Below are 20,531 nucleotides of genomic sequence, written 5' to 3' on the forward strand. Positions count from 1 at the left end.
ACAGGGGAACCAACGGTTCCCCGGGAGGACCAAAAACTCCATTATAAAAGGGGAGGATTTTCAGTAGGAAGAATATCATAACAGAGTCATTAGAACTCTGTAAAATTTAAGAAAAACAGAGGAATGTCTCCCGGTATCCCAGAAACAGCCACTATAGCACATACTTGGATTCAAAAGGATTCAAACTTTGCAAATCTTAGAGGCTTGAATAGCCATCAAAGTCTATAATTTTTGAACTTATTTGAACCTTGTATCACGTCTTACTAAGCACATTTGTAATCCACAATCAAGAAAAATAATGAAATATCTCATATTGATTTGAGAATTTCTAACAATTACTTTGCATATTTCTTTATTGCTTCTTGCTGCTCAATACATATATATTCTTGCTTGTAAAGCTGAGTCCCTGCCCAAGCAAAGCCACTCAGACTTGAGTTCCAAATCCCACAAGTCTTGTGCAAAAGCATAAGTCTGTGAGAATTGGGGCCAGGATCCTCGTGGCTGAATCATCCTTATGAAATTCATTTACATATATGTATATGTATTAATATATATATATATATATATATCCTAATCTAAAAAACTAACAATTATTTGAAGATATGTGCATTGTATAGTTGTTCTTGTGTAGGACCTATAGAGGTAAAAGGAAAGGACAAAACTCCATTGCATAACAAGCATGGAGAAAGATTGTATAGTGCACAGAACCAGAGATTCTGGGTTCTTACAGGCCTTATACGCCCCGGGATCCCACGACAGTACGTCCCGGGATCCCACGACAGTACGCCTAGGGAGGAATCGCATTTTTGCCTTGAGGAGATTTATGTGACTTGCGCACAACTTGGTTCGTAATCAGCCCCCATTTAGCTGCGGTGAACCAAGCCCAGTCCACCAAAACACAACTATTTGGCCCAGGATCCTTGGGCCTGTGTGCTAAAGAAAAAAGCACCTCTCACAAACGTCTATTGGATGTCGGAGCAGAAACAATGCTAGGATTCGGGGCTTCCCGAACTGTACCAGAGCCAACATAGTCAACAAAAGACTTTTGTACTCTTCTCCAATAACTAGTATAGCCACTAGAAGCAAAGACTCCTCTCTGGGAGCTAGGCACTGCAAATTGGGGGCTCCTCCGTGACCAATTAGAAAAGGCTTGTAGCCTCAGGAAAGGATCCAAAGAAGGAAGAGACGGCACCACGTCCTTAAAAACTGGAGGAATGTCCTGATCAAAACCAAACTGTCGGAGCACCCGGTGTGCTGAATAATGAGTATATTTTGGGCCACTTGAAGAAGGCACAGGAAGCCAAGAGGGGCTAATGCAGGCAAGATAAGCCAAACTGCCCTCATCACCATGGCGCAAATCAAAGGTATTACATGTAGAAGATAAAAAAGAAGATAACACAGAATCACAAGCAAAGCCAGGGCCAAACTCACGAGGGGATCTCCAATGTAAGCTCTCTGCTTGGTCAAATAACTCCACAAGATTGAGGCCACCACCTTTCAAGCTAATCCAATGAAAGATGATGGGAAAGGCATCGATAGAATTGCCACAAAGACCCTTCACTATATCGGGGGATCCTTGGAACTTGTCCTTCACAAATTTCAAATTCCTGCACTTGGCCAAAGTAGCTGCAGAACGGTCCCACATGAAAATCTGAAGAATAGCACAGTGAAGAGATGAAGTGATCACATAACAAGAATCACCCTCAATCTCATCTCCATGAAGCTGGTCCAATTGAGAATAAACATGACCCAAAAACAGAGGGGCCAAAGGATACTGGGTACCTCGAGCCAACTTGATTGCCAACGGAAAAATGGAAGACTTAACTCCATACCCAGGGAACTCACTAAACAAAAACTTACTAAGCCAAAAAGCCAGAAAACTGGCCCACCTCACTTCCTTATCCTTCTCACGAGAGAGGGTCATCACCCATCTCCCCATCCTAGCCGGCTTATCACCAGAAGAGGCAGCGCGACCACCAAAATTACCAAACAATTTATCTTCTACCACGAGATCCTCACCAGAAAGGTTAATATCAAAGGGGCTCTCTTCACCAAACACCGGGAGGAGGAAGTTATTAACCACATCTTCTAAGGTGATCATCAATTCACCAGCAGAAAAGAAAAAAGTATGAAGGGAAGGACACCAACGACGTACCAGATGCCTGAGCCCTTTGGCGTCTCTGAAGCCCTCAAGGTTTCTGGAAATAACCACTGCCTTTAGGATACCGGCGCACTCCAAGCGACCCACAAACTCAGCATCAGACAGTTCCTTGTCTACCCATATAAGCCAGCCCTGAATCTTTCCCGGAACAAAATCAAAGAAAATAAGAACCGCCTCTCGGATTCCTTGTCTAATCTGGAGATCGAAAATCTCTCTAGGGTCAGGAACCTGGGCGGAACTAGCGAAACCCGTTTGGCCAGAAAACATCCAAACATGAGGGGATGGAGGAGCCTCACCATGAGATACATGAGGGAAAAATAAACTGGGAGAATACCAAGGATCCCGTAAAGGGAAGGCCGGACGTTCGGTAACCTTGTGAGAATCACTCGGAGCAGAACCAGAAGAACCTTCACCCTCAGAAGGACTGGGAGTACGCTCTCTCCTCTTTCGGGAAGAAGAAGAAGCCATCGAAACAACACGTACTATGAGAAGAAAGGAGATTGAAAGTGCGAAAAAGGGGAAGACCGGAGTAACAGAGAAGAAGAGAAAAAAAAAGAGAAACTCAAAGAGTGAAAGACTTAGAGAAGCAAAGTGATAAGATGAAACGGCTACAATAAAGGCGCAAATAGCAGTTGGGGAAAACAGTTTATGGAAAAACGCGCCAGTTGCCAAAAAATTTAATTTGAAGAAGGGATTAATCTGCGGTTATTAATGAGAAGTAACGGGAAACGAGAAAAGTGGGTAGAGGAGTTTTACCTCAAATACTTAACTGCCACATCCCGTGTAAAGAGGAAGCTGCAAAAAGTAATAATTATAAAGGAACGCGACACGCAAAAAGGAGGTGACCAAAAGCAGAAGAAAAGGGCTGGGATCCCAAGTAAAAAGGAAGGGAACCCAGTAGAAGTTGAGAAAAAGGGGATCCCACGAAAATCCTAGGAAACCTAAATCACTCACGCGTGGGCTTCAGGCAACCCACGAGCTCGGGGGGCTAAATGTTGAGGTCTAAAAAGGGTCATAGTGAAATAAGCCCAAAAAGAATAAGTCAAGCCCAAAAGGGAAATTTAAGCTTAGCCCAAAGTAGTAGATACAGAGGGAATAAAAGAAAGGCCCAGAGGATCCTGAAGCCCAGAAAAAAGAAGCATCCAAAAGAAAAAGAGGATCACGGCAAAGTATAAGAAGCAAGGATCCTCAGGAACCATCAATAGGCGCGGATCCCTTCAGGCACAAAGAAAAAGGAAGACTGGGACAGCTCGATAGAAAGAAGACAGAAGAAGAAAACAAGAAATAAAAAGCAAAAAAGAACGCGAGCGACCTCTCATGGCACAGACAGAAAAGGCCTCGGGGAACCAGGACAGGGAAGAAGAATGATAACAAACGACTTTCAAAATGGCAGAATAGGATTCCGCCCAAATAGGAAAGAAAAGGGAAAAGTGGAAGACGCCAGAAATGAGGATGCCGAGAAGGGCATACCTCAGCACGTCCCAAAGAAGATGGCCAACCAGGAACTTTCAAAAGAATCAGAGTTGAAAGAAGGAAAGAATGAGAAAAAATGGAAAAGGGACTTACCGAGACGATGGGAACAGGACATGCTCTGTTTACAAAAGAGCAAAACAGGGGAACCAACGGTTCCCCGGGAAGACCAAAAAACTCCATTATAAAAGGAGGGGATGGGTTGTGAAGAAAGGGCAGCGAAAAAAAGAAAGAAACACAAGAAAGAAGAAATTATCTAGGAAAAACTATCAGAAAATCTGTGCAGAAAGGAAAATACTAAGGGAAAAACAAATATTGCTTCCCGGTATCCTGTAAAAGCCACTATTGCACATACTCGGATTCAACGAGAATCAAACTTTGCAAGTTTTGAAGGCTGAAATAGCCATTCAAGACTGCAATTTTTGAGCTTGATTGAACCTTGTATCACGTCCTAGTGAGCTTTCTGTAATCAAACAGATAATGTATTAATGAAACATTACTTCATATTTCCCAGGATCCCCACAGCACTAATTTCTATCGCTTTGCTAATCCTGTTTCTTTCCTTCTGAATTTACCTTGTTAATTTTTGGCACTCTTCGATATCCTTGTTTGCCATTTTCTTTATATTGTCAGGAGTATTCTCTGCATTTCACTTGATTCTTAAACAGCTCATTAGCTGCGGTGAGTCATGGCCCGGTCCACCAAATCCTCCTTTTCATTTAGGCCTGGGATCCTTGGGCCTGAGTGTCACGAAAAAGGGCACTCTCACAACCTTTTTAGGGATAACTCAAGTTCTATTTCCGTGTTAGTCTTGTATTGCTTTTTGTTTCTACGTTTTTTTATGTCTAATCCCTTAGAATCTTCTTCAACATCTTTTTCTTCGTTTGAGAGAGACGCTTCAGGATCCACTTGGTCCACGAATTCTTTTTCTATTTGATTTCTATTTTATAATTCAAGAGTTTTTTCATTCGATAATGTAAAACTTTTTTTATTTCCGGTGATGCTTTTCTGTTTATTAACATTTTCATTTACATTAAAATTAAAAAAAAAAAGTAATTTGATTGGTATGACCCATGGTTTAATCTTATATGTATTATAAAGTATCACAAATTCTGGGAAAAACCAAAGTTCTAGATTCGATATGGGATGACTTAGTATTTCTTCATTCATTCCCGTCCAATCAAAGAAAAAACCTTATCGATTGGATGGGTTAACTTTCTGATCTTGATGAATCGTTAGACAATAAAGGCCTTTCTTATCAATTTTATCGATTATTTGACAATTATTAAACCCATTCTTAGTATTTTTATTCCTGTTGGTAACGTTATCAATATCGACCCAGGCCTTAATATTGATCTTTTTTTCTAAGACAAAAATGGAGGATTTTCCAATCCAAATATTTTCTATCTGAATTTTTTTCTATATCTAGATTATCATCTTCGACGTACTCTTCTTTCATATTCTGACTCAAGAAACAAAATAATTAGTTTTCAATTTTCCCATCTAATACTCGATTTGTTGTTTTTTCTAAATTGCTATTAAAGAATTAGAAAGAGAGATGGAGGAACCTCGATGATGGAGATGGAGAAGACCAATTCGGCAGTATCATCGCCGAAATTATGCCAAGATATCGTCGTCATGTTGGGAATGGCCGGTTCTTCCGAGTCACTGCCCGCCATATCGTCTCCGACAATATCTAGAACAGAACTCGCCAGACCGGTAGTGACAGCTAGCAGCTCTCTTGGACTGCAGTTTCAACTCTCAAGACCGTTACATGAGGCCTGTGGCCCATTATGTTTTGGGGTTTTGGTCAGCCCAGGCCCATTAAGTTTCCAAAACAGCCCTCTCTTCACTATTTTATGATCAAGCTTGGCCTTTTTTTCTTTTTTTCTTTTTCTTTTTCTTTTTTTTTTAATAGAACAGGCGGTACACGAACTACTTGAATAATTTATTATTTTTGAGGGCTGGTGACTTCTGAGTTTATCTTCACTTTTATAATTAATATTAATTTTGAGGGCGAATGTTCAAGAAACTCGACAAATCTGTCTGCATATCAAATATGGTAGTCAATAGGTTTTTCCGAAAATATTTTCCAAATTTTAGCGTTAATGAATTGAAACTGAAAACAACAAGGCATAAATTGTTTTACAACGCATAGCTCATACCGTTGTCTCTACTCCTATTCCTAGTCATACATAGCCCAACCAAGCCTCCATCAACTCTCTTGGCCCCCACACACACAATCTGTCTGCATATATGTACGATTACTATTCATTTGCCAAGTAGTTTGGTATATTTGCACATTTTTACAAGTACTGATGTGAGTGTTTTTTGAGTTAAAATGTGCAAAATTGAGCACTTTTTGTATTTTGCAAATTTTTGCAACCACTAATGTGGTTGCTCTAATATTGAAGGAAAAAAATAGGTTTGCTTTGTTAGTAGTAGTAATCTCTTATGTATATTTTCTTTTTCTTTTTTCCAAGTGATCATAACTTTAAACCAAGTAAAATTTTAAAAAAAATTATTCAACTATTCCGCGTATTGCATAAGTTAGTGACTAGTTATGAGTAATATTAAGATCGCAATTTTTGCTACAACTTTATCACAACTATTCATGTAGCGAGTTATAAGTGATGGTGGACCCATTACTTTTACTCCACAACTTACAACTTTGCCACAACTTTAGGGGTGTCCACGGGTCGGTCCGGGTCGGGTTTGTGCCCAACCCGAGACCGACCCGATAGAATCGGGTTGAGAAAATCCTGACCCGCCGCCGACCGGCGAGGGAGTCGGATCGGTGCGGTCCGTTTTGCGCCGGAAACACGGTCGGTTCGGTCGGAATCGTCCACGGTAAAAAACCAGCCAAAATAGTTGATTTCAGGAGAAAAACGCCAAATCCAGCGGAGATCTAACCAGATCTGGTGAGATCTCGCTAGATCCGGTGAGATTTCACTAGATTTGGACGAAATATCACTAGATCTACTTGATAAGTCGCCGAAATATGAAAGTTTGTTGCCGGAATCTAGAAATTTGACGCCGGAATCTGGAAATTTAACGCTGGAATCTGGAAATTGTGCCGGAATCTGGAAAATATCGCCGGAATCTGGAAACTTTCGCCGGATTCTGGAAACTTTTTGATGAAAATCTTAGTATATCGGTCGGATCGGGTTTTTTCGGGTTTTGGGGAGGAAAACCGAAACCGACCCGCCGGAGTCGGTTTTTGGAACAAATGACCCGCCGCCGACCGGTGACTTGATCGGGTCGGCCGGTTTTCGGGTCGGATACAGTCGGAATCTTCGGGTGGATCGGGTCTTCGGATTGGATGGACAACCCTACACAACTTATTCACATAATGAGTTTTGAGTAATAGAGTTGTGGATCCATCACTTTTATTCCACTATTCCACTACTCATAACTTATCACGTGTACAAATTATGGCAAAAATTGTAATACTGACATTTTTCCATAATTATTGTTGGTAGACCAAAAGTTGTCACTAGTCAATAGCGTGGTGGATGCACTTTTTTTGAAGAAAATTAATTATGAGTTTGATAATTTAGCCAAAAAAAAAAAAATTATAGTCCACAATACACTATTCATATTTGTGGTTGGATCCCTTTCACCTCCCTTTCTATGTAATTAGGTATGGTAATTTTGCCCTGCCCAGCTTAACCTACCCCTCCCTGTTTCGCCCCGCACAGGTTTTCCCCGCCCCACAAAGGTGGTGGAGCAAGGATGAGGCAAGATTTTAGCCCCGCACAGGTTTAGACTTTTTAGACCCACCCCACCCTGCCCGTCCCCATCCCCGTCCCCGTCCCCCTCCCCACTTGGCTCCACGTTGCCAAGGGTTATAATTGTAAATTTTTCATACCTTAAAACCATACTATTTAAACAAACATATCAATATTAACTTATTTTATTCTACCTAATGTAGTTCTCTGTCTTTATTTTGTTATGTGTTATACTATGAGTTTTTTTTTTTTTCTTTGTGATTGTCTTGATAAACACTTTGATATATTATTTAATTTTTCTAAAAATTGATTTGATTAATGATTTGATGGGATAAATTTAGTTGTAATTTCAAGTATATTTTTCTTAATGAAATAGGTTTCATTAAAAAAATTGTACTAGTTGTAAGGCAAATTTACAAAAAATAGAGTTTTACGAGGTGGGGCGGGGCCCCAAGGGGTGGGGATGGGGCAACATAAAACCATGCGGGGCCGGGACAAAGAGCCCATTCTTCGGCCCCACCCTGCCCCATTGCCATTCCTATATGTAATAAATTTTCCTTGAGGTTGAAAAATATTTTCCATCATAAAATATCTTATATCGAAACAAATGCAGCCTAATAGAGCGTTTGAGCTTATCCTACCCACAAGAGAACATCAGCCCAAAACCCACCATATGTACCAATTAACCAAACAATAATATCTGCCAAAATGAAGTGGAAGTTGTCATTAGTAACACTTTTATAGAGGAAAATTTATTGTTTCACACTTCCTGAACTACACTACTTCACACAATGTTCACAATTTTTCAAAGCTAATTAAGTATACACATGTTTCAAAAATGTCCACACTTTACACATGATTTAGAAACTGTAGATACAGCTTAGAAATTAAAACTAAAAACAATCACAACCCTAAAGGAACAACGATGCTCCAAACATTTTATAAAAAAATTAAAATCTCATAACGGTTGAAAAAAGAGAGTAACTTTTGGCGAGATTTTACTTCCTTTTTCACCTTTTAATTATTGATGGAGAGGCTCAGAGGCTGTGGTGGTGTTCAAGAAACTCCACAAATCTGTCTGCATATCAAATATGGTTGTTAATACGTTTTTCCGAAAAGACGTTTTCCTAATTTTTGCGTTAATGAATTGAAACTGATCTAATAATTTCAGTTTTACATGAAAACAACAAGGCATAAATTGTTTTACGCCTCTCAACCCCACATTGACATAGCTCATACATACCGTTGTCTCTACTCCTAGCCATATATAGCCCAATCAAGCCGCCATCACCTCTCCTAGCCCACACATGACACAACCACAATTGCCGTCTCTATTGTTCATTGGAAAGTCTTTTATCTTTTTCTCTCTTCCACTCTCATTCGCAATCCTTCATTTATTTCTTCCTCTTTAATTTCTCTATCAATTTTTTTTTTTTTATAGAAAAATATCCTCTTATGAGTGTTAGGTTTTAGCATCCATTATTTTACATGAAAAGTTTCCTTAAGACGATTGTTACAAAAAACTTTGGTGAATTCTATTCACATATCCTAAGGTTTAGACTAATCTCAACTAGGTCAATTTTTTTTTTTTTAATAGAGAAAAATAACTAATCGAATAAGTTTTGAAAAATCTTAAACCTAATTGACATTAATTCAAATCTCATGATATGTTAACGAAATTTTACCAAAAAAATTAATTATTTTTTCTTTTCCTATGAAAAAAATTCGAAATTATATTTTCTAAACTAATATCTTTAAAGTATTTGTTAATCTTTCCTACTTTACATCAATACCTATAATTAGGAGTGTTTACCAAACTACACAAACTATAAAAGCCACACCATAACTGCCCGCAAAATAGCATAATTGCACCGCACCGCACTGCAAAGCGCAGTGCAATTTGCTGTTTTATAATAATAAAACCGCACAAACCGCACCCTCTCTATATATTAACATATTTATTTTTTAATATTAAATATATTATTAATAATTTAATAACCCTAGTTTTAAAAAAAAAAAAGTTTAATAATCATAGCAAGCATTAATTAGAAAAGTCAGATCAAAATAAAGAAAAACTAGCTCAATAGTTTAAAACTTGACCAAAAAAAAAATCAGTTTTAGGCTAGGCAAGAAAGCCAAAAATTTGAAAAATATGTTGACTTCAAAATGCATCTTATACACCACATATGTGACCGCAAAAATAAAGTGCAATGTGGTTATGATTTTGGCTAAATTCTAAATCACACCACACCACACCACACTGCACCGTACTACACCGCACATATGACCACAAAAATGAGGTATGGTGCGGTTATAGTTTTGGCTAACCTACTACAAAATGTGATACTAAAAATTGCCCAAAAAGGCACCATACCCTAAACACCCCTACCACAATATTAATACCAAAAAAAAAAAAAAAAATCCACATTTTTAAAAATAAAAAACTAGATGTATAAAAAAAATAAAATTATTAAAAAAAATTGAGGAAGTTAGAGTATCATTACCCTTTCTTTCTTTTTCACAGTTTTGCATGTCGTTCAAGAAATTCAATAAATTTGTCTACATATCGATACTGTAGGTCCGTGTCTCCAAATATGGTAGTCATTTCCTTAGCTTTGTCCCGGTAAGTCTTTCCCTCCTCTTCCCTCATAACCAACGTTATTGTCTCAGCTATGGAGTCCCTGGTAAATGACCCATCTTCCTCATTTCTAGGAACTTCAACTCCTACCAGCTTCTCTCCTAAAAACCTTGCGATTGGCCCTTGGTCCAACAAGAAGGGCAACATAATAAGTGCCCGTCCGAATTGTAAAGCCTCTGCAACTGAACTCCAACCACAGTGAGTCAAGAATCCCCCAACCGACTCGTGAGCTAATATTCTTAACTGAGGTGCCCAACTTGTCCAAACAACCCCCCGACCTTTTGCTCTTTCCTCGAACCCTTCAGGTAGCTGAACCGAGTCCCCACTGGCCGAGTCACTTTGCTTCCTTAGAGCCCAAAAGAATGGCAACCCTGATTGCTCTAGCCCATGTGCCAACTCGGTGAGATCTTCTTGACTAGGTTGAACTTCACTTCCGAGTGCTATATAAACCACTGACCCTTTCTCTTGCTTGTCTAACCACTCAACAATTGAATACCAAGTGCTATTACCTTCACTGTCACTGCTCTCTTGGGCCGAGGTTGGCAATAAGCCCACAGGAATTACAGGAATGTCATGAAGCTCTCCAAGGAGCTTCACCCATTCATTTTCGATCTCCATGCAAGTTTTGACAGCCAAGACTTTGGTGCCTGATAACGCGGTCATGAAACGAAATGAGTCAGAAACACGGGAAGAATTTTCTTCGAAGGATTCGAAGATTTTCTTCGCCTCATACAGCCGAAACACTATTTTGGTTGGGAAAGAAACCCATTTGGGAGGGACCAGTAAGTGCTGGAGCTCCGTCGGTGGATCATGAGCGTCTTGATTTGTTGGTCCCAATAAACATACTGATGATGCCTTGAAAATACTGAAGAAGACCCGGGAGATGCCTAGCTTAGTGGCGATTGGTGGTAACCAGTGAGGGGCAAAGTCGTGAATAATCCAATCAGGAGCTGAAGATTCTAAGAAGTGAGACAAAGGCTCTTCGAGACCATCGTGGGCTAGCTTAAGGTAGGGGATTATGTGGTGTGGTACGTCCATGGTAGCCTCTGCGTTTTCTGGCAAGTTCTCTACACGAGGCAAGGGAAGTTTCACTAAAGTTATCAAGGGGGTTAAATGTGGAGGTATACTTGGGAGGCGATCGATGTTTCTTGGTGTGGATATGAATGAAATACGATGACCCTTTTGAGCAATGAGCTTGCTGAGCTCTAAAAATGGGATTATGTGACCGAAGGCTAACCATGGAAACATGGCTATGTGAAGCTTCTTACGTTCGGCCATAGAGTTCATGGGATTGGTAATGGTCTTCTGACTTCTCCGTTTATCTTCTCACTTTTGATGCTCTGCTAAGATAGAAAAAACTAGAAGAACGAAAATGGCATAATCGTCCCACACACTGTGGGTTTGGTTTTATGACTTTTTCGATGGCATAATTATTGCTGTTTTAGGGCGAAAGTATGATGTGCCCTGATTTTTGGCTTTTTGTTGTCATTATTGGCCACTGAGGCAAACACAAAAGTGGATGTCGACGATATCCAATAGCACATACCTAAAAATGCTTTAGGAACGCTCCATGTAGATGGTAGGCCTTGTTGGACAATAATCACAACATATGTGTGTGTTTTGGGGGGTGGAAGTAAAAAAAAAAAAAAAAAATCGTCATTCAAGAATCAAGATTAAGGAATATGTCAAGACTAAAATTAAATTAATGCATAATAATAAAATTAGTATCTATTCAGTGTCAAATAAAATTAGACAACAGATGAATTCATTCATGTATCAAATAGAGTTTGGTATTTCTTTAACATGGTGAAAATCAGATTTAATTGATTTTGTATTAACTTCCATGGCAACTTCCCTTCGATACTAGTAACTTCAAACAGTCAACAGATCACAACCCAGACGATATGCATAGCCCTTTCTTATAGTCCACCACAAGGCTTCTTTAAGGTGTGGGACCCGATGCATGGTAAGGATTGTCGGTGGAGGAAGTTTAGGTAGGCATAAATGCATTACAACTAACGAGCATCACAAAATTTATTCAACGAGCCAGATCTGGAGGAACTTTAGGTAGGCAATCAATATTTCGAGGAGGGTTATTAATTTGTTGCTTTTTATCACAGCTTTATTTTGGATAATTTAACTTTTTAACTTTTTGAAAATAAGTTAGTTTTAAATTCTTTGTCTCACATTGTGCAAATAAACTATAGAAAATAAGTTATTCTCAACAGCTATAGCATGAGAAAATGACGATGCGAAGCGTATTAACATCGGGCATGAATCAGTTAGTTTTTATCTCTATTGTTGGCAGCTTAAAGGTCTTTCTGAACAGCACTAGCTATTTCTCACAAAGGTACCTTCTGTTCTCGCCATTACTTGCAAGGTCAAATTGAGATCTTTTTGTAAATAGAAATAGCCTTTATGATGAGAGGCTCTTGTTTTACTAGAATGACTGCGACCACCTAAATAATTCATGCACATGATTGATGGAACATGGTCAGGCCCATCGTCCTATCAAAGTGAGTAGTACAGCAGAGTTATCAAAAGTTGAGGGGGCATACGATAAAGGTAACATATCACTTTTTTTTTGGCTGAATAAGACAATATATTAACACAAAAAAAGAAAGCAGAAACAAACAGAAGCAAGGTAACATATCACTTTTTCTTTTTCTTTTTTTTTCTTTTTCTTTTTTCTTTTTTGCTGGGTAAGTGTTTATGCAGGGGCTAGAACCCCTGAGCTTGAAGTCACTAGGATGACTAGGTACCACTTGGGCCAGCAGGCCCGGTGGTAAGGTAACACATCACTTGTAATTGACCAATAAGCACCAAAACATTATTATTCCGCTAATAAAAGCCTTCCAGGTATAACATATTCATTCAACTACACGTGATATGCTCTCCCAGAAGAAAAGACGCGCAATAGAGAAAAATGCCATTATGTGGTTGAGAAAGTTTTTAGATGGATGCTAGCTGGGTTGGCGAGAAAGACATGGAGGATCAAAGCCAGGCATCTCTTTCAGTGAAATGATGTTCTGTTTTATTTCTGGCGTCACTGGCATGCCTCAAGACTCCAGTGCACCACCATCCGAGATGATGTTCTGTATTAACAACCAGGTAACTTGGGCCATACACCCCCAGGCCCCAGCCAACACGGATGATATGGGCCCTATGGCGGAATCCTAGTTCTAAAACACAATCTATGCATCACTAGTTAGGGAAAAATTTGTCAAAGTAGGAAGCAAACAAAGTGTTTCTTCAACACACCCATCTATCCCATGCCTTTTTGCTTTTGCATCCACACGGCACGCACATTAGCAACAAAAAGGGGATGACCCCAGCAGAAGTACAATGTGTGGATTCAAATGAAGTTACAAAACAACATTCTACGAAATTTTAATTTAACAAGATCCATTCCTATAATCAAACTATACATAAACTATGCATAGGTTATGTTAGAAAATAGAGGTCGGGTCTTGGTTTCATGGTAAGTGCCATGCACCCAAAGCAACATGTCATGGGTTCAAGTAAGGCTATCTCATAATCACTTCTCTCAAACCCCATAGAAGTGGAAATTCTGACTCTCTGAGCACTGAATGCGCTACCCTTTATGTTAGAAAATTATGCAAAAGGCGGTGCCATTTAGTACAAAAAAAGAGAGCTGTGTATTGCAGAAGTACCAAGGTCAATATCACCCACACGTGCAATGAATGATCAAAATACTAGCAAAGCTATTTACTTGAGGGGGACATCAACCTATTTTCATCAGCATCATGCTTTGATTTAGCATCCCCACCCATCAATTCCTGAAAGCCCTCAACCTTCACTGGTGGAGCTCTAACAATGCCCATGCTCCTGCAGGCACACAGGAAATTCACAAAAATGCAGTCAGGAATTTCTCATACTGACAACCATTGGTGGAAAGCATTCTTCTTTGGGGTTTTTCTTACTGTGTCTGGACTTGGGGAATTTGAAGCGAAGTCATCTGTCTAAATGGAGTGCCAGTTTGAGCATGGAGATTTGACATTGCAGCAATTTGTTGTGCCCGTAACTGCATCTGGGGATGTCTAGCACTGATAGTGTTGAAGGAATTACCATCCATTGGTAATTCTGATGGGTTTTCAATCTTGACTTGTACCATTGGTCTGTCCTTCTCCACATCCATAACAGGGCGAGGAGTGGCTGGTTGGCGTCTTCGGATTCTATCCAACTGCTGCTGCTGTGGCTGCTGCTGAAAAGTCAAATTTTGGGGATGAACAATTGGCTGCATCTGCGGATGTATTTGTCTAGGCATCTGTACGTTCACCAAAAATTATAATGAAATCAGCATACTAATAATGCCACACTAGATCCTTAACAAATGGGAATATATATATATATATAACCATACAAGTCAACATTGAAAATCTACCAACACCTAAAACTTGAAAATTTATGGAAAATTTTAGAAAACGGGAATCCAGCTTGCCAAACTTAGTCCACACTAAAAGCTTGTGCTAAGAAAATAAAAAATGACAATGGGCGCAAAAATGTTCATAAAAAACACCATTCTTTGAACAATCCTGAGGTATGGAAAAGGCGGGGTGGCAGTTTGTTAAAAGTTAGATACCATAACTTGATATATAGGAAAAGATCCAACTACAAATTAGAACCAGCTAGCTGAATTTGCAATTCTCTAAACAATTCATCACACTATACAAGGAACCGAGGCAATAGGCAAGTAAAATTCAGAGAACCAAATGTCAATGCACATACCTGCTGGGCCATTCGAAGGGAACTATGCTGCAGTGACTGCAGCTGCGACTGGATTCCCTGAAGTTGCTGAGTTTGCTGTACCAAATTCCTGGAGCCATCCTTTACATGCTCCGCTAAAGGGCCCAAATTACTTGTGAGAAAAGAGAAATATGTGAGATTAAATTACCATTTATCTTACTAATGTAAAAGACAAGCAAGCTCAAATTTGAAACAATTTATACCTAAAAGAAGTGAGACACTAAATATGAAGAGCAAAACCAATTTCCTTATATTTTGACCCTTTCAGACTCGTTACCTAGATCTTTTCACAAATTATGCCATATGGCATAATAGAGATTTTTGTGGACATTGATTTGCCCTGGAGCCTGTTTAACATATAGGCTATTCAATAAAATATTGAACCATTTAAAGAATATTTTTTGGTCTAATCAAGCCTTCACAAAATTATGCAATCAGTTATGGTCACTAGATCAGACCTGCTAAAAACATGTCATCTCTTGGCCATTAAATGGGCTATAATGGTATAAAGTTGCTGCAAAGGTGGGTTCCAGCAGGGTATGCTTGAACTGGATTGCAAGTGGAAGGGCAGGTACTTGCACTCCAAATTAGATGGCCTTTAATGGTAAGTTAGTAGCTACACACACTCACAGCAGGTCTCGAATCCATGACGTCAATCTCCATCCCATTATTATGGGAGGAAGAAGTGCCCGTTGAGCCATATTTAATCAGCAAGATTATGAAAGAACAATTATATGCAGGGGGAGAGAGATTACTTTCAAAGCCACAAATAAATTACAGGAAACTTTTTGGCCCCACAGTTCTTTAGTTTCACTTTGCATTTAAAATACATAAATTTAGAGAGAGAGAGAGAGAGAGAGAGAGCTATCATATATAAGCAAGAAAATTTTTTATTGTATTACCAGTCAAAGACAAGACACAAAATAAAAAATGAGAACATCTTTCCCAATTGAAGCGAGAACAAGATTATTCCAGACAGAATTCAAGATCAATTAGTCACACAACTATAAGTTGACCATGTATATATTTTTGTGGGGATATGCATGCACACAGACACAAAATAAAAATACAAATTCAGTGTTCCTATCTCTCTGCAAAAACTGAAGGGGAATAAAAACCAACATGAAAGTTAAATACAATTTATGTTCTGAAAGCATAATGTAAAAGAGATTTCATGGTTACCTATATCCCAATGTTTTAAGGAACATCTTAAGTAGTTCGGTAGCTGAACACTGCTTTCTGTAACTATCAGCAAGAACTTTCAATATCCGGCCTAATTTACATACATGACAGCTTAGTAATTGAGAGAAGACTTCCACTGGAACTTCTGTGGCACCATCAAACCCCGAATTTGTCAACATGCGTGCAATTACCTTTCGAGACAGCTGTGATGCTTGCTCTGGACCAAGATGTTTCCTCTTTCCTTCAGACCCAATTTTTCCATGATGTAAGTTTCCACCATGTTCCATGCTAAGGTACTCAGGCCTGATACCAAGCCTCTCAATCATCACAGGACTCCTTATCGTTACTTGAGGCAAGTTATCAAGAACTCCATAGAACTCCACTTTCTGGTTTTCTTCCACTCTATCCATAAGGGGGAGTGCACTATCAGGTACACAGTTCAATGTAAACATTGTCTCTGGCAAAAAAGGTGCATCATCTTCAATGGAATTTTTACCATTTAAAACAGAATTTGGATGCATGTTTGATGCATTTTCCAACATGGAATTACCATAGCCCATGTAGCGATCCTCCTTGAATGCCACACGCCTTTTTTTCTGCTTCTCAAGAAGTCTTAGATAAGAAGACATATCTTCAGGTGTACGTTTGTCTGATTCATGGTCCCCAGATGACAATCTATAGGGTTTACTAACTCTATACTTCTCAATAAACTGATTATACCATGTTTCAGACAGTTCTTCATTCCTGAATCTCTGGGATACATTATCAATCTCAGATTCACCATATCTTGATCCGACACTAAAACCTGCCCTTGATTGAATCTGCACAGTTGAATCCATAATGTTGATCAACCTAATGCATATCGTTCGGGAGGAGAAATAACCAACTAAAAAAAGAGGCATAGTACCATCTAGCCAAACTATCTTGAGCCATCAAAAATCCAAAAGATATGATAGTTTAATGATGCGGAAAGCGGAATGAAATATTTATTTTTATTTAATTTTACAAGTCAATTTTTTTTTTTCTTTAAAAAATTGTATTTTATTTTGGGCCTTGGTAGTTAAATCGGCTTATTAGTATTTTTAATTTAATTTCCTAGAGTAAATGGTATTTTTTGGTAGGTCGAGTAAATGGAAATTTTGTCATTCAAAAATTGGGATTTCCCAAGTCATTTAGAATTTTAGATTCCCTCAGTCAATTAGAATTAGATTTTCCCATATAAGATTGAATTAGGGCTTAATATATGAGCAAAGTATTGTACTCCTATGGAGACAGATTATTTTGATGAAGAATTAAATTTCTCTTGAAATCCCAATGCTATGGTGCTGACTCCAATCAACAAAATCATGGTCAAATATCATTTCCTATCCCCAGGCTTGATAATATGTTGGATATCATGGTCGGAGCCTCAGTATCCCACTGATTTCATTGAGAGATTTCTTAGAGTGGGACATTCAAGTAGGAGGCCTCAGGTCATTTTGGATGTGATAAGACTGTAGAGGAAGTGCCAATTTTACTGGCCAGGCCTAAAGAAACATGTTGCTAGGATCATTACTCATTAGTCCATGTCATACATGTCAGTTGGTCAAAAATAGGAAGCAGAACACTGGCCTTTACACACCACTTTTGAAACCTGAGGTCTTGACCACCCTTCAAAAGATGTTACTATGGATTTTGTACTTGACTAAATTTTTGTGGTAGTGGATAGATTCTCCAAAATGGCACATTTATCGCATGTTTCAAAACCTCTGATGCCTCTAAGGTTGACAAGCTTTATTTAGACAATCATCAAATTATATGGCATTCTCATAAACATCATGTCTGATAGGGAAGTTAGTTCTTATGTTCATGAGTTAGTTCTGGAAACCCCTTTGACACATTTTAGGCACGAAGCTAAAATTTTCTATGGCATACCATCCCCAAACAGATGGTCAGACCGAAGTAGTTAGTAGTTGCCATCGTAACCTATTAAGATATCTTGTGGGTGAGCATTCTAGGAATTGGGACTCCATTCTCCCTACAACTAAGTTTACTTATCATTCAATCAATAGGTCCATAGGCATTCGTTCATTTGAAGTTGTGTTGGGGAAGCCATTAGATCTAGTCCCATGCCACTTATTGCAGAGGTTTATGTCATGGTTCGTATTAAGCCCAAGCAGTTTCCTTCGGGAACAGTTAGGTAACTACAAGCTCACAATGTCAAACCATTCAAGGTGCTAAAACAAATTGGGAATGCATATGTCAATGATATCCCACCTGACTATGGTATTAGCTCAACTTTTAATATCAATATTTCATTTATTACAAAGGTCCAAAAGTCATACCAAATGACCCATTTGAGGAACCTTCTCTTGACCCAATAACCAATCCTATCCTTCATCCCATCCCACTAAACCTTCCACCAACACTCAGAATCTATAGATGCTATTTTGGATGAGGAAATAGTTTTCACTAGGGAAGAAGTTGTTCCATGCTTTTTGGTTTGATGACAAGGACAATAGAATCAAACTAAGCATGGATCACCAACAAGGATCTACAACAGCTTGAAGCACTACTGAAGCCACCTAGATGCACCACCAAATAATAGATATCGACCTTAGATCACGTGCATTTACAGTAATCCGAAGAGGCATAGTGCTCACCCAGTGACCTTGTGGCTACATGGTGGAGGCTTTCTTGACGCTAATTGACTCACTACACGTCCACCTAGAGCTTAACTCGACCAGGTCAAGTCCCTCCCACCCTAGGAGAGTCAGTGCAGACACCAGTTATTTCGTTGCTTTATCGCTTCAGATTTTATCATTTTAGATACCATATTTCATTCAGAAATTTGAAATTGGGTTTTTATTACAACTAAGGATTTATTGGGATGTAATTGTGACTTAATAATCTGATGAGCGATTTCCGAAGCACTCTTAGGTGAAGAAGGCTAAGGTCTTTTTTGTTTCTTCCTTTTATTTTTTATTTTCGGAAATACATTCTGCATTGAGTGAACAATGACCTAAAAAAAAAAAAAAAAATTAATTTCCTGAATCCTAACTCTCCTTTCAATTTACACATACAACATTAATTCACATAAATCTGCTCTCCCATGCCATAATCTTAATAGAACAGTTAAATGATTAGTAAACCAAAATACTTAAATCTTAGTACAAATTTAGCTTAGCAATACAGTTGAAATTAGGGGAACGAAGGAACTAACCTTGGACGACGCCGTATTGGACGAAACACCAACATCTTGTGCTGCATTCTCCAGCGTGAAGTACACGTCATCACCGTGCAATTGCAAATCTGCAAAATCAAACGGCGTCAATCACAAACCATGGATTTCCATTAAGGAATAGTAAGAGGTGGAAATTGAAGCAGGAACTCACAAGTTGGATTGAGCTTGGAAACAGAGAGAGAAGAAGAAGAAGAAGAGGGATTGGAGCGGAGGAAGAGAGAGACGCTAGCTTTGTCGAAGAGGAGAGCTCGAACGCGGAGTTGGAGGAGGATCTGAGGCCTGGATTTGGAGTCGTCGACGCGCATGAAGGAATCCCATGAGGATGGGGATTCGAGGAAGCGGAGGAAGATGGCGTAGTTGGACTCGCCCAGCCACGTCCGCCATACTCCGACGCTCTCGAGCTTTCTGGCCAGCTCGTAGCCGCGACCGTCGTCGCCCAGTAGAGCCATCCGATGACTGCTCTCTCTACCCTGCCAATACTGGATTTTGACCAACTTGCTGGCTTCGCGTTTCGCCGTTTGGGGATTCGGCTTGTCAGGATTGACTGTGGGAAGGAGCACCGTTTTGCATTTAGGAGCCCAATAATATGACGACACAGCACAGCAGAGAATAAGTTAAACTAATATGAGGACACAGCACCGTTTTTCATTTCTTGTTTTTTTTGGTTGATTAGGAAAGTGTAAATACTAGGGTGTAAACTATTTTAGGTCAATAGAAAAAAAAAAAAAACAATTTCCCCCTTTAAACAAAAACCTTCAACCCTTTATAGTGTCCATACACAAGCCCTCTCACAAGAAATGAACAACAATCCTAATCTCCATTCCCTAACTCCAAACATCTTTGTTGTCATCCTTCCTTCCGAGTATGATCAAACCGATGGCTTTTCTTCACATTTCCCTCCATCCAGAGCCCCTAATTATGTCGGATGCTCAAATCCTCTTAGTAACTATGACTCACACCAAGTCAAACTCATCTCAAAACAGTTTATATTGCCCATCTTTGCATGCAAGGTGCCAAATGATTATACTGAGATCTCTTCACCCAAATGTCATATATCCCAAGGGCTCTCCAATGAGGTATCTTTACAACCCTCTTAATACCCCAACCTTCAAGCCTTACTCAATCCACCTCTCCCATCAACAATCTATTGATTCTTAGGTCTTGGTCAAGCCAATTTATATTTAGGGTGTGTTTGGATACCACTTATTTTACTGAAAATTGAAAACTTATTGTTAAAAACAATAAAAATAATAATTTTTGGGTTACTATTCACTCACCCAAACACTGTACATTTGCCTTAATGCACTGTTCATGTCCCATGAACAGTGCAAGAGGCGCTAGTAAAAAAAAAAATAATAA

General features: G+C 39.1%; 2 protein-coding genes across 3 annotated transcripts; both read right to left on the minus strand.

Annotated features, from left to right (window-relative positions):
* Positions 1-8,071: 8,071 nt before the first annotated feature.
* On the minus strand, positions 8,072-11,544 carry LOC126733052 (putative UDP-rhamnose:rhamnosyltransferase 1). Of its 2 annotated transcripts, none has more exons than XM_050436171.1 (2): positions 9,867-11,544; positions 8,072-8,436 (listed from the first exon to the last, which is right to left on the minus strand). In XM_050436171.1, exon 1 carries the CDS (start codon positions 11,285-11,287, stop codon positions 9,881-9,883), a length of 1,407 nt encoding a protein of 468 aa, XP_050292128.1. In that variant the 5' UTR covers positions 11,288-11,544; the 3' UTR covers positions 8,072-8,436; positions 9,867-9,880. The 2 variants fall into 2 exon arrangements, with proteins under 2 accessions (XP_050292128.1, XP_050292127.1); XM_050436170.1 differs by having other exon boundaries at positions 8,072-8,440; positions 9,867-11,542.
* A 1,764-nt stretch (positions 11,545-13,308) lies between these two features.
* Positions 13,309-19,768, minus strand: LOC126733051 (uncharacterized). Its single transcript, XM_050436169.1, has 6 exons — positions 19,324-19,768; positions 19,152-19,240; positions 15,950-16,770; positions 14,750-14,879; positions 13,945-14,288; positions 13,309-13,849 (listed from the first exon to the last, which is right to left on the minus strand). The coding sequence occupies exons 1-6, from the start codon at positions 19,619-19,621 to the stop codon at positions 13,726-13,728; spliced, it is 1,806 nt and encodes a 601-aa protein (XP_050292126.1). The 5' UTR covers positions 19,622-19,768; the 3' UTR covers positions 13,309-13,725.
* Between the last annotated feature and the right edge of the window lie 763 nt (positions 19,769-20,531).

Source organism: Quercus robur, chromosome 6 (assembly GCF_932294415.1).
Source record: "Quercus robur chromosome 6, dhQueRobu3.1, whole genome shotgun sequence".
Lineage (NCBI taxonomy): Eukaryota > Viridiplantae > Streptophyta > Magnoliopsida > Fagales > Fagaceae > Quercus > Quercus robur.

Excerpts from the sequence above, each read along its gene's own strand:
- LOC126733052 (XM_050436171.1), bottom strand. The coding sequence starts at position 11,287 with ATGAACTCTATGGCCGAACGTAAGAAGCTTCACATAGCCATGTTTCCA.
- LOC126733051 (XM_050436169.1), bottom strand. The coding sequence starts at position 19,621 with ATGGCTCTACTGGGCGACGACGGTCGCGGCTACGAGCTGGCCAGAAAG. Across the intron at positions 14,880-15,949 it reads CTTAAAACATTGGGATATAG|TAATTTGGGCCCTTTAGCGG; the intron begins GTAACCATGAAA and ends TTTTCTCACAAG. Across the intron at positions 13,850-13,944 it reads ATTCCCCAAGTCCAGACACA|GAGCATGGGCATTGTTAGAG; the intron begins GTAAGAAAAACC and ends GTGTGCCTGCAG.